The following is a 13,292-nucleotide window of genomic DNA, read 5'->3' on the forward strand; positions in this document are numbered from 1 at the left end:
TGATTCATTTTCATTTTATTTTTATTTTTAATTAGCTTTTAAAGATGGAGCCAACTGCGTATAGAAGGTTCCAGATGTAGATGATAATCCTCTGCGCACGGTAAAATTTGAAAACCATTTAATAAATCTATCCTATTATAAAAACATTAACAAGAATCTATCATATTATTAACAACCTAAAACATCGAAAGAATAAATAGACTCTCGTCAAAGAGGGCAGGGTGGCAGGCTTGACATGACTATCTCTCTTTGAATTTTATGAAATGTACAAACCTCTGGTCACCTATATCATCAACATCCACTTACCCAACTCCTTACCTTCTTCCAATTTCATGCTCCATGCAATTGAACATGAACATGAAAATGAGAATGCAACGATATAGTTTTATCTGTCTAACAATGTTTCTTTTTTTAAATACTCTCCACTATTTTGGCCAACTTCCTGCACTACTCATTTGCAGCGGTAACGCTCTCTCGGCAGATGGGGTCGCGCTTTTAGAAATCAAGTCATCTTTTGCGGTTCCTACAAATGTTCTTTCAAGCTGGACAAACCACACCTCTTCCCATGTGGATCTCTGTACCTGGGAAGGTGTCCACTGCAGCACCCATGGAAGGCGGGTCGTTTCAATTTCCCTGCCATATAAAGGTCTGTCAGGCCATCTTTCTAGCGCTATAGGTAAGCTAGCTGCCCTGGAGAACCTCGATCTTTCCGGCAATGGCTTATCCGGTGTTATCCCTCGCCAAATAGGCAACTGCACTAAGCTTCAGGAACTCAATCTCGCCAACAATTTCTTCACGGGCTTCATTCCTGCTGATATCGGAAACTGCAGCTTTCTTACCGTTCTGAATATCAGTACCAACAATATTTCTGGTTTTATTCCGCCCCAACTGGGTAATCTGGTAAGCTTGACTACTCTCTCTATAGATACAAATAATCTCACTGGTATGATTCCTTCGTCTATCGGTAAGCTTGTCAATGTTCAAACAATCACCGCATATTCCAACTCTTTCAATAGCTCTTTACCGCCAGAAATCAGCAATTGCAGTAAGCTGGTAAATTTGATCTTCCAATCCTCGGGATTGCAAGGAGATATTCCGCGGGAAATTGGGAATTTGAAAAACCTTGAACTAATGTCATTGTTCGATAATCATTTGACCGGTACCATCCCTTCCTCTATCGGAAACTGCAGCCACCTTCAGGTCATCTCTATTTATCACAACTTCTTACATGGTTCGATACCTGGGGAGATAGCCCTGCTCGAAAATCTGATTGAACTAATGGTTTATGAGAATCAGCTTACAGTTTCAATCCCCGCAGGCTTTTTCAGACGACTGCTGAAGTTGGAGGTCTTTGATGCATCCAAAAATGGTCTGACTGGAGCTATACCATATGAAATGGGCAGCCTGCAGAATTTGGAATTCCTGAAGTTCGCTTTCAATAGCATGTCCGGGTCGATCCCCTTAACTCTTTCCAATCTTACAAGCCTGCAGACCCTAGATATATCATTCAATAACTTCGAAGGCACTTTGCCTCAAGGAATTGGCTTTCTTCCCAACCTGGAACAGCTGTTTATCAGTGAAAACAAGTTCGAAGGTTCGCTGCCGGCTGGCCTTGGAAACTTCAGCAAGCTGATTAGTCTAGATTCAGATTTCAACGGATTCAGCGGATCGATTCCTTCGGAGCTATGTAGACGTGGGTTGTTGACCCATCTTGTCATCTCAAATAACCAAGTGGAGGGGAATATCACTGGCCTTCTGCAAGACTGCGTCTCACTACAACGTGTCCGGCTGCAAAACAATCTCTTCACGGGCTTCATACCAGGTAATATTTCTAAGCTCTCCGAATTGTATTACCTCGAGATTTCTTACAATAACATCCATGGAAGTATACCCTCTTCCCTGGGACAGATGCAGAACCTTACTAATCTCCTCCTTTCCGACAACAATCTGACCGGTGTCATTCCTCCCGAAATAGGACAGTTAACAAATCTGGGAAAGCTCGCTCTGAGCCGAAATAATCTCACTGGAACTATTCCTCCAGAAATAGGCAATTTAATTAGTTTGGAGATTTTAGATCTCAGCGGAAACTCTTTGGAAGGCAGCATACCAGCTGCTCTGGGCCATCTTGTGACTCTGTTAACATTAAATTTGAGTGTAAATGCTTTGACGGGAAGCATCCCCAGTTCGCTGGGGGATTGCAGACAATTAAGCGAACTATACCTGGCTAGAAATAAATTGAGCATGGCCATTCCTTTGGAGTTGGGAAAGCTTGCAACCAGTCTCAGGTATAAGTTAGATCTAAGCTGGAACAATCTATCAGGTTCTCTTCCTCCTGAGATAGGAAGTTTGATGTCACTTGTATCCTTGGACGTCTCCCATAACCAACTCTCTGGTCAGATTCCTCAGTCTTTCACAGGCCTGATAAGCCTGGATCATTTCAACTTCGCTTTCAACCTATTTACAGGGGACATTCCTTCATTGAGGGTATTTTCACAGGGTCCGCTGAGTGCATTTGAGGGCAATCCCGGCCTTTGCGGACCTCCGACAACGAAGAGTTGTTCAGATTTAGAAGTTGAACATAAAGGGAAAAAATTAAGCTCAGTCGGAGTGGCAGGGATTACGGTCGCCTGTATTGGGACCATAATCATTCTCATCCTTGCGCTGAGGAAAGCATCGAGGGCGAAGAACAACAGGGCTAACAAGGAGGATCCTGAAACGGGTATTTCTTCAGATGATCGACAACGTCAAATCACATATTCTGATATAGTAGAGGCTACTGAGAAGTTCAGCGATGATTACGTCATCGGCTCTGGCACATCCGGCAAGGTGTATAAGGTTGTTCTTCCAGGACGAGACAAAATCCTTGCGGCCAAGTGCTTAAAACTGGCAAATCATGGGGACGATGATTATCGACATCGGTGTCTGAGACAAGAGATCGAAGCTATGAAGAACGCCCGTCATAGAAACATCTTGCGTCATCGAGACCTGCTAACTGTTAATGATGTGACAGTTCTTGTGTGTGACTACATGGTTAATGGATCCCTGTGGGAATTTCTGGGCGGGGCACCGAAACCCAATAAGAAGCCGGACTGGAGGACTCTGTATAACGTCGCAGTTGGAGTGGCAGAGGGACTCAAATATTTACATCACGACTGCGAACCTCCAATTATCCACTGCGACATAAAATCTGCCAACATATTGCTGGACCATGAAAATGTAGCACACATAGCTGATTTTGGACTTGCAAGGCTATTGAAAAATCCATCAATAGATTCTGAATCAAGTTCTCTCTTTGGAGGAACTCATGGCTACATTGCTCCCGGTACTAAATCTCCGTCTCTTTACTCTCTAAAAAGCTTATAAATCGTCCCCAACTATTTATTGTTGTTAATTATGAAGTGCAGGTGCAGAGATCATCATGTTATATGCAGAATGTAATAATCTGTAACGGTTGATGTTATGTGCAGAATGTGGGTATGGAGTGAAGGCATCGACGAAGCAAGACGTGTATAGCTTTGGAGTGGTGTTATTAGAGATGGTAAGCGGAAAGTCCCCTGTAGTAGAAGAGGACGATCAGAAATTTGTGCATCTGGCTGCATGGGCTGGGAAATTGATGAAAGAAGGAAAAACAGATGAAATAATTAACGAGGACTTGAGTAGTGCTGAGAATACTTCTTTACATAGTATTGTGAAGGATGAAATGGTGAAGATGATCAAGATTGCCTTATTTTGCACTCGCCCTGCTCCCAGTCTCAGGCCGTCTATGAAAATAGTGCTTGACATGCTTATTTCTCCTAACAGAGGGCAGGGCAGCGATTTCTCAGAGTAGTTATAGTTATGGAATTGATAATACTAGTTGGAAGGATTTTCTATTTACAGTAAACTAGTGTTTGACTGTTCTTGCATTTGCCATTTACAGGAAAGTAGTGTTTCATTGTCTTAGAGGATGTTCTTTGTTTCTTGCTTTTTCCGTTTAGGTAAGTCTAATTATATAAACTCTTTGCTATTCGGATTTTAACTATGTACTTCTGTTCGGAAGTTAACTATGTACTTCTGGGTTAAATATGTATATCGCCCCTCTTGATTTTAGCGGTGTACTTCTACGACAAATAAGTAGCACACTTCTTTATGTATATCGCCCCTCTTTATTTTGGTTGTCATGTACTACTGGGAGAAATAAGTAGCAAACTTTTTATGTGTTATCTTGTCAATTTTATATGATATCATGGCCTTGTATCACTGGCATTTAGATCTCTGAGATAGTCATCTCGTTTCAGGGAATCCTTCTTACACTTCCGTAACTTCAAGTTTGTTAAATCGCATATTTATGTCGCTTGATAATTATTTTGCAATTATAATTGTGGCAAGTTTCATTGACAAATTTATGTAAAAAATGTGATCTAAAAGAGGAACTAAATGAGTGAGCCTTATCCATGATTCACTCTTTGGCTTTTGATTTCACAATCTTCTTGGCATTTAGGTTCACGTTTATTTTTCCTCTATTTATTTTTGCCAAAGAATTTGTTCACAAGAAATTCTTAAGAAGCCTTTACAATTAATCTTAAGACTAAATGACATATTTCTGCATGGAAAGAATTTGTTTCCTGTATATAAAGAAATCAAATTCTAATACAAACACAGTTTTTTCTTATCTCTTTGATTTGGAATTTGATTATTTCCGAAAATCCACCCGTTAATGAATAACATTTATGTCAGGCTATTTCATTTATAATCTCATCGACCAATGATGTCGGGAATGGTTAAATAATATAATTTTTTTAACCAAATCCATAAACATTCATAAATTTTAAGCTTTTGCTTTTTTTGGCCAGAGATACAGTTTTTTCTTAGCTTCTTTAAACATTGGAATTTGATTATTCTATGAATAAACAACATTCCTGTCATGCTATTTCATTTATGATCTCATTAACCAGTGGATTAATTAATATATATTTGTTTAATCAGGTCAATAAACATTCCTATGTTTTAGAGAGCTTTTTGGCTGGACGATCGTGGGACTCACTAATTGTAACTTGTGGATAGGGTATTCCAATAGGTAGCATTCCCTTTGTATGACGTCCTTGTATTTGTGTAACAACTTTTTATCTTCATCATTTTTTTCTTTTGAGCAAAAACATTTTGACATTCATAAAGTAGGCTACATCTATTGTTTATTTGTTCGATTAATAGACACACGTCTAAATCATTAATAGTCACATATCTAAATCTCAGTGTTTTCATTGTTGGAGAGATATTTGTAATATTGTTTTACCTTGCAGATTCATTTGAGGGTTTAGGGCATGAGATGTATAATTTAATCAATATGGTTGATATGTAGTAATTAAAAAAAATATTAATAACAAAATGGGTGTATTCTCTTTTCTAGTATAAAGGAGATATGCATTTACTATAGATGATGTGATCATCAATAAAATAATTTAATATGGATGTTGAGTGAAATATTTTAATGTTAATTATGTATATGATACATAAATCAATTGAAAATAAAAATTTCTTATAATTAAACATTTTATTAGTTTATTGTTAAAAATTAAGAAGACATTATTATTTTAATGTTCAATATGAAATTGGCATATGACATGTGTGCCCACACACTTTTGTGTGTATAAAAAACTGATATAAATCCATCTTAAACTTTGATCTATAAAATATGAAACACATCAAATTTCTTAAACCCTTCAAATTTTACGTTCAACAATAAAATTCTTTGATACATTAAAATTAAAATAGATATATAACTTTTAACTTTATTACATAGTTTTCAAAATTTCTACTCATAAAAAGTTGTCATGATCATCCTAGCAATAACCCAAGATAAGTGTCACTGCCATACCCATCCTCACATTGCCTTATGCCTAGTTATCATCATCATCTACATTTTGAATATTCTTTAAACAAATTCAACAAACACCCCCATAAATTCCAAACCTCAACTTATTCCATCCTAATTAGTTTCATCATGCATTCAAACCTAAAGGTATTTTGCCTTTTACACATGGGCATGGAAAACTTAGTGTAAGTTTGTTTAAAATTCTAATTAGTTGTTGATAAAGAAACTCTAAATGTTTCATAATAGATTTTATGCTTAGCTTTGTGGAAAAAGAACTTTAAAGCCTTTAATATTTATTGGAATATTTTGAGAAGTTTTGTGTTTTTTTATAATGAATTTCAAAAATTAATATTTATTGGGAAATTTGAGTGTGTTTAATGGTTAAGAATAAGTTTTTTTGTTGCAAGAGATCACATGTTTAAATTTTAAAATTAAAAAGGTAGAGTTTGTACATGTTAATATATTAAAATATTTATTGAAATACTTACTAGAGTCTACATTAGTTTTCATCTCTAATATGATTCTATGTTATGATTTTTTCATCAAAATTAAAAAATAAAATAATATAATTGGACCGTATCTAGATGCTCTAAAACCCAATATGGAGAAATTGTTGTCTCATAACATTACATCAAAGCTATTAAACAATTAAATTAAAAAAAGTCGTTGACGTACATATGTATGTGATAACAAAATAAATAAATAAATTATTTTGTAACATCAAAATAATTAAATCAACTTAACCTAGACTCGTTTTCACCTAGATCTATGAAGCACCAAAAGAGACCATATTCATTAATGTGTAAATGTCTTAATTCATGATATGGAATCAAATGATAAAATAATCTATAGATTAAGAAATTTGATCACTTTGGGTGCTTGAGAAGTCCCACATTAATATGGATCTAGGATGATTCACTAATAATTTCATATCATTTTAATATTGAGAAAAACATCTTAATATTCATGGAATAAGTAAACTATTTACATTGTCTATTTGTTTGACGAATAATCACCTATATGTGCCATTTTTTTCTCAATCTTTTGTTGAGATGTCAAATTCTTTAGTTTTTAGTTCAATGTATATCCACTCTGAAAGTTTAGATTCAGCTAGCTTTGTTTCAATTTGATTATACATATGAATAAAGTAAGGTTTCTCGTGCTTTTATTTGTTTACTACATATTTATAATATTGTTCTACTTGTCAACTCACTTTAGAGTGAGCTCTTTTTTATTTATTTTAAATTCGTACCACGAAAAATTACATTTTCTAAGTCAACTTGATGAGTCGTTAGTTTTTCATACATGATACTCAATCACGAATCAAAGTTGACCCTACATCAAATTTGCACTTTCCTCTTTTTAATAAATGAATTAATTTCCTATAGCACGTAAAATAAATTTTCCTAACCAAATACATACTAACTTGTGGTCATTAACAAATTTCTTCTTAATATCACACCAAAATAATCTATTTCCCATTGCTTCCTTTATTTTATACCATTTATATGCTATATCATATAGATTATTTTGGAACATATGGGGTAGTCATGTTCATCCCTATGCTAAATATTTCACCATCCATTTTCAAATTGCTAAATGTGGATGACAAGGTCACAACCATGTTTAAAAATTAGAATTTCAGACTACATAGAAAATCTTTTGGCCATTGAATTACTTAATCCTTCACCATTGACTTTTACATTGCTAAATGTGTATGGCAAGGTCACAACCAAGTTTAAAAAATAGAATATAATCTTGAGCAGAAAATCTTATGGCCACTAAGCTACTACACAAAGTATGTAGTTGTGATTTTCTATGTTTGCAAATAGGGAGCATGTGCCTCCCACCATCTTACAACTTTTCCAATGAAGGACTACACCAAGTTTTTCATTCAACCATTTTATTCAACTTGTTTTGACACTTTGTTGACATGGGTTGCTGGTGAACTATGTTCCTTGAATGGTAATGGAGTAACTTGAAATTTTTATAGGTATGGCCATAGGATTTTCAATTCTTGTTTCATTTTATTTTGATAAACAATAGGAATTACTTTCATAAGCAAACATGAGTGAATATTTATATTTTGATGGGTATCACTTCAATTGTCTTGTTACACATTATTTTTTCACATGTAGGAAAATGATGTCAAATATGGATCTTTCACTATCCGAAGAATTATTGTCCCTAATTCCAAAAAAAAATGGAAGAAATAACTCTCTATGGAAGATAAGAATTTTATGAAAATACGTTTAAAAACCTTATTTTTGGATCTTGTTGCAGGTGCCACCATTATTAACCTGTGACTGTCTCACCTTGCATAACTAATATCTTGTGATGTCGTTGCAACTTGCCTTCATAAAACATGTGAAAATTATTTAACTTGGGTAAAAAACTAAAAAAGGAATGAAAAGATTCTATTCTAGAAGCCTCGTGAAGGTATATATTCCAAACGGTGGGGATTTGGATCGCATCCCTCTTATCTGGGATCTCATTCTTACCTTCATGGATCCCATCCCTACCTTAGTGGATCTGTAACCTCCATCCCTTATCTCCATTTACCCTTCTCTACTTTATAAATTCAAAATACTCTCATGGTGAAGGGCTTGAATTTTTTACTCTTGAGACTATACTTTCATGTTGTCAATGTATCCATTGGAGACCTTTTGATTTCAAGGTTGGAATTGGAGGATCATAGGGAGGAAGCTTTCAACATGAAGGCCTGGTTTTAACTCTCTCATTTTCTTAATTCTTAATACAAATGCATATTTCTTTCCCACACTCATTATTATGATGATTGTTATGATATTACTTGATCCCTTGTACAATTTATGTTGATTCATTTACGTATTAAATTCTTTGATAATTTGTATATTTTAGTCTTTGCGGATTTCTTCTTGGAGCATTGAGAAAGATATTGAAAGCTACATCAAATAAAAACAAGGGCTATCATCATGAATTTTGAAAATGGTATGAACCATTCATCCCACTTATGTTTATGATTTCATGATAAAGGGAATGTTTCTATGTATTTGTTTGTTTTGTTCTAGATTTGCTTCCTAAGTCTAGGGAGATATGTCTTATTAGAAAGATAAGATTTGTTCGCCAAACATGTCCAATATTCTTTGAAATTCAACATCTAATTTTATATATTACATTCACAAAGTATAGTGTTTGAAATATGGTTAGTTGATAATGGTGATTCTTATATAATTTCTCTCAATGTTTGGATCCACAATGTCATTGTATTGATTAATGACTTTATATAATATTTTGACTTTGGCATGTTCATCCCATGTTTCAACCCAACAATTTTCATCATTAAGATTAATAATTATCACAAAATTTTGACCATTTTAATATAAACTAATATTCATACTCCACTAGAGAGTTCATCATAACAAATATGTGAAAATAAACTAAAAACTATACTATGGAGGCTTAATTCCTTTTAGATTCTAGATTTGTTATTCTTGTTTTGCTGTGTAGGCATGCAATAAATAATATGTGAGAAATAGAGAAAAAGGAAATGCAAACACTCATGAACCACAATGAACATGAATTTATGATTTAGGAAACACTTATAGTAGAAAACCTAGCTAGAAGCTGAGGCTTGTTTTCTTTCTTTTCTATAATATGGAAACGATGCATATACAAAGGAGAATGCACTATCTATTTAGTTTACCAAGTCTCGTGGCCCATGGGATGTTGTGGAACACAAATTCCCTCTATTAATCTCTCTATCTATCAACACTCAACTAATCTAATATGGAACAAAATGTAAGAAAATTAGAATGTAACTCATTTTCCTCCTTTTTCACGAGTATTAGGGGCTAGCACGCCCTCTTCTTGATTTACGTTGGTTAATCAATGTACGTCAAGTTTTTGGAGGCATAACTTTTGGATATAAACTCTAATTGGCATGATAATTTCACCATTGGAAAAATATTTAAGTGTGTAGAACAATTTCAGATGATCTAAAACTTAAGAAGAAAATTTTCACCCTAATAAAATGTCATTTAATGCCTCAAACTAGCCCATTCTCCAAACTGGGTGTTGGGGATAAAATTGTTCTTGTAAGATGTTTCCTTTAAATTTTCCACCTTGAAAGCATCAATATGGATTATATTGATTTCAAGGTTGGGGGAGTCCTAAGTGGGTACACATTTCATAAAACAAGGGTATATGGAATGAGGATGTCATTGATGTCAAGGTTAGGGGGACTTAATGCATCGATGAGAAACTTGGATCAACGCATCACAATTTATTTGATATGGGTGACTTGTATTCATTTTAGGGGTTCCAACATGCTTGAATATTAATGGAACAAGGGTTCTAAAATTAAATTAGGATGATAAATCACCAAGGGCATGTGACAAATGATGAAGGGATTCAAACCCCCCCTGGAAAATGATTGAGGAAATACAAAACCGGATGATGGATATGTGGCACTGGTGGGACTAGGTGAAATAGATGGATCTAACAGAAGATAATAGCGTATTGGCACAAAATTCTAGGTGGAGGACACATGTCACCTAAATTAGTGTTTTTGTATAGCTAGTTGTGTAAAGTTAAGTGACATGTGGCACGTGTTAGCACTACCACATGGAGAAGGACACATCAATATTGGCCAAATGTTGAACTATAATTAGGTGATAGAGGAACGAGGTGGTAGACTTGAGGTCCTCTAGCTTATCACTTGTTGTAGCGACTTCAACAGTCCCAAATATTTGACTACTTCAAAATTCGGACTCCCCCTCTACTCAACTCTGTTTCATGTTTTTCTTAGATTTTCTTAATTTTTGACTCATCCTTTGACCTAAATATGGTTTCGTTTCATTCTAGCGAGCCTAGCCATGAAGTTTTAAAACTTGCATTTTCTGGCATAATCTCAAGTTGTAATCACAACTTGAAGTTCCAGTCACCCTAGCCTCTAGAAGTGCGATTTGAAACTTTCCTTGAGTAGCTCACCCTCCTAAGTTGTAAATCACATTTCTAGTTCAAAGCGACTTGTGACTACTTCCTAGAAGTGTGATATGCGAGTAAGACTGCCTCTATCGCATGCGAAAAAGACAAGTCACACTTTCAAGCTATGAATTTCCACACATTCCATCTCCTATATATCAAAAGTTTCTCCCCCTTTCATTTCATTGTGATTTCAACATTGGATAAGTGGACCTATCCTTTGTATAATGTTTGTGATTGCGACTACTAGGTAAGTAACACAATGTCTCCTTTTTCATCATTGCTTTTGTCTTACTTGCCAATTATTAAATCGATTTAGCTTACTTAGCCCTGGATTATTATCCCTCTCACATGAATTCCTCCCTATTATCTTTGTGCTTAGCCATCAAACTTTTCCCTTTGACCTCTCCATTGACTAGCTGAATTATGCTCTCAAACAGGCATTGACTTCCTTCTTAATTTCAAGAATTAGAACTTGTGGCCTTGAACTGTCACCAACCATTCCAATGCTAAGGTATTCTACCCTAAATTTACTCAATTTTTCCTCGAGTGAATTTCATTTGGATAGCCCGTGATTTCCACATCGAATGACCAAGAAATGTATTCCCTTGACTGATTTTTGAGATTTGGCTTGAAGCTATATGAATTCCTTTAAGTTGAATGATATTCGTTTTTGGAAAAAAACCATATTGGATCCATATCAATCCAAGTCATTAGTGATTCCAAGGCTCATTCATTTCATTCAACTCTATGGTTTGTAACACAAAAAAGTCCCTTTTTCCCTTAATTCTAACTGCACCATCCACACTTTGCAACCTGGACTTGTGATTAGAGACCTGTAGAGAAGCCACTTTTCACTAATCCTAAATGGACACTACTCTTAATTATTAGACCCACTATGATTAAGAAATGTGAATAGCATGGTATTCCTCCCTTTGCAAGTCACAATTCACATTCTTAAGTTGTAGTGTCACTAAGTGCTAAATTTGTGTCTAACATAGGTGATCTCTACCTTTCAAATCACAAATCACATTTATAACTTCCAGTGAAACTAGGATTGATTTCTATGACTAAGGTGGTTTCTCTCCCTCTTTGGATCAAAAGTCACATTTTTAATCCACTGTAAGACTACAATCTCAAAAGGCAACTTTCACTAGAACTTTGAATTGTGACTAGGATGAGGTGGAAAATTGCATTCATAGTCCCTATCAATGTTGCCATATGAAAATGTGACTTAGACTAGGATTTAGATTTGTGATTTTCACTGAAAGATGGATTTGCGCCTAGACTATACTTTCCTTGTCCTTAGGTCATAAGTCGCAGTTGCAATCGTCAATGTCATTGTAACTCTAAAATGAGACTTTCTCTATCATTTGAATTTGCAACTTCCAAAAAACCCTCTTCTCTAAAAAGAACTTGTGACCTAACCCTCGCTTCCCAAAGCATAACTTAGACCATTTTATTTTCACTTGCAATTAGTGGTTAACATTGGCATAAACTACAATATTGTTTCACTAATGAATATCTTCGAGATGTCAAGTACAATTTATCTAGATTTCCTCCACATATCCTCTTCATTGAAAGCGATGGTTTTTCCTATCATAAGAGGATCCAACAAAATTTCTGGCAGACTCGAAAGCAAAATGGAGGGAGTTTTGAACAACCCTCCTATATCATTAATATATGGTGATACAAATTTCTATATTGATAAAGCAATGGAGCTCACACGGGGTGATATTTATAGAAATTTTTCTAGGAAAGACATCCCATAAGATGAAGAAGACTTCTATGTGTATATCAATAAACAAAAGCCTTGGTTACCCAAAGTTGCCACACACCCACCAGTCCTCTTGGATGCAAAAATAATAGAGTGGATTGTTCAACATAAAAATGAGGATCAATGTGTGGTAAAAAGTGGAATGGGAGAACTTGTGCCATTGTTCATAGCAACACAAATTGAAAATTATTATAAACTACATATACATAAGGAGAATTTCAATAGAAAGTCGTTCGCTAGCTTCGATGACTAAACCATGGATGTATTGAAGTCTTGGTGGCAAGATCCAAATGAATTTAGGCATAAATCAGATGATATCTAGGAAATTTGATCAAATGTTGGCTACTATGATGTGCAAACTCTTTGAAAAATCAAACATGGAAACCTCGGTCCCCTTAATTCATGCATGTGCCACTAAAGGGAAAATATTTAACTAGGAAAGTATGTTGGCATCCTCCATCAAATCCAATTCCCCTTGCAACAAAGAATCTAACAAAGGGACAAGAGTCAAAATTTTACATGGCATCTTACCTATTTGATGTGATATGTGCATAATGTGACTTTGAAGGGCTTGGCTTGAAGTAGAGTCCTAAAGAGGAATTACCTGTGCATACTTATTTCAAAGGGTTTTGGAACATAGGGTACAAAGGGACGTATGAAAATAACGGCAGAATAATTCATCTCTCCTTTATATCATGA

The 13,292-nt window shown here is 35.2% G+C and overlaps 1 protein-coding gene across 1 annotated transcript; it reads left to right on the plus strand.

Moving 5' to 3' along the window:
• Positions 1–399: 399 nt before the first annotated feature.
• Positions 400–3,905, plus strand: LOC149247552 (uncharacterized). The gene is made up of 2 exons (XM_089444559.1): positions 400–3,322; positions 3,468–3,905. The coding sequence occupies exons 1-2, from the start codon at positions 400–402 to the stop codon at positions 3,827–3,829; spliced, it is 3,285 nt and encodes a 1,094-aa protein (XP_089300685.1). The 3' UTR covers positions 3,830–3,905.
• Positions 3,906–13,292: the final 9,387 nt, after the last annotated feature.

Source organism: Pinus tabuliformis, chromosome 7 (assembly GCF_031772625.1).
Source record: "Pinus tabuliformis cultivar Carrire ecotype Pingquan chromosome 7, CPIR1, whole genome shotgun sequence".
Classification (NCBI taxonomy): Eukaryota; Viridiplantae; Streptophyta; class Pinopsida; order Pinales; family Pinaceae; genus Pinus; species Pinus tabuliformis.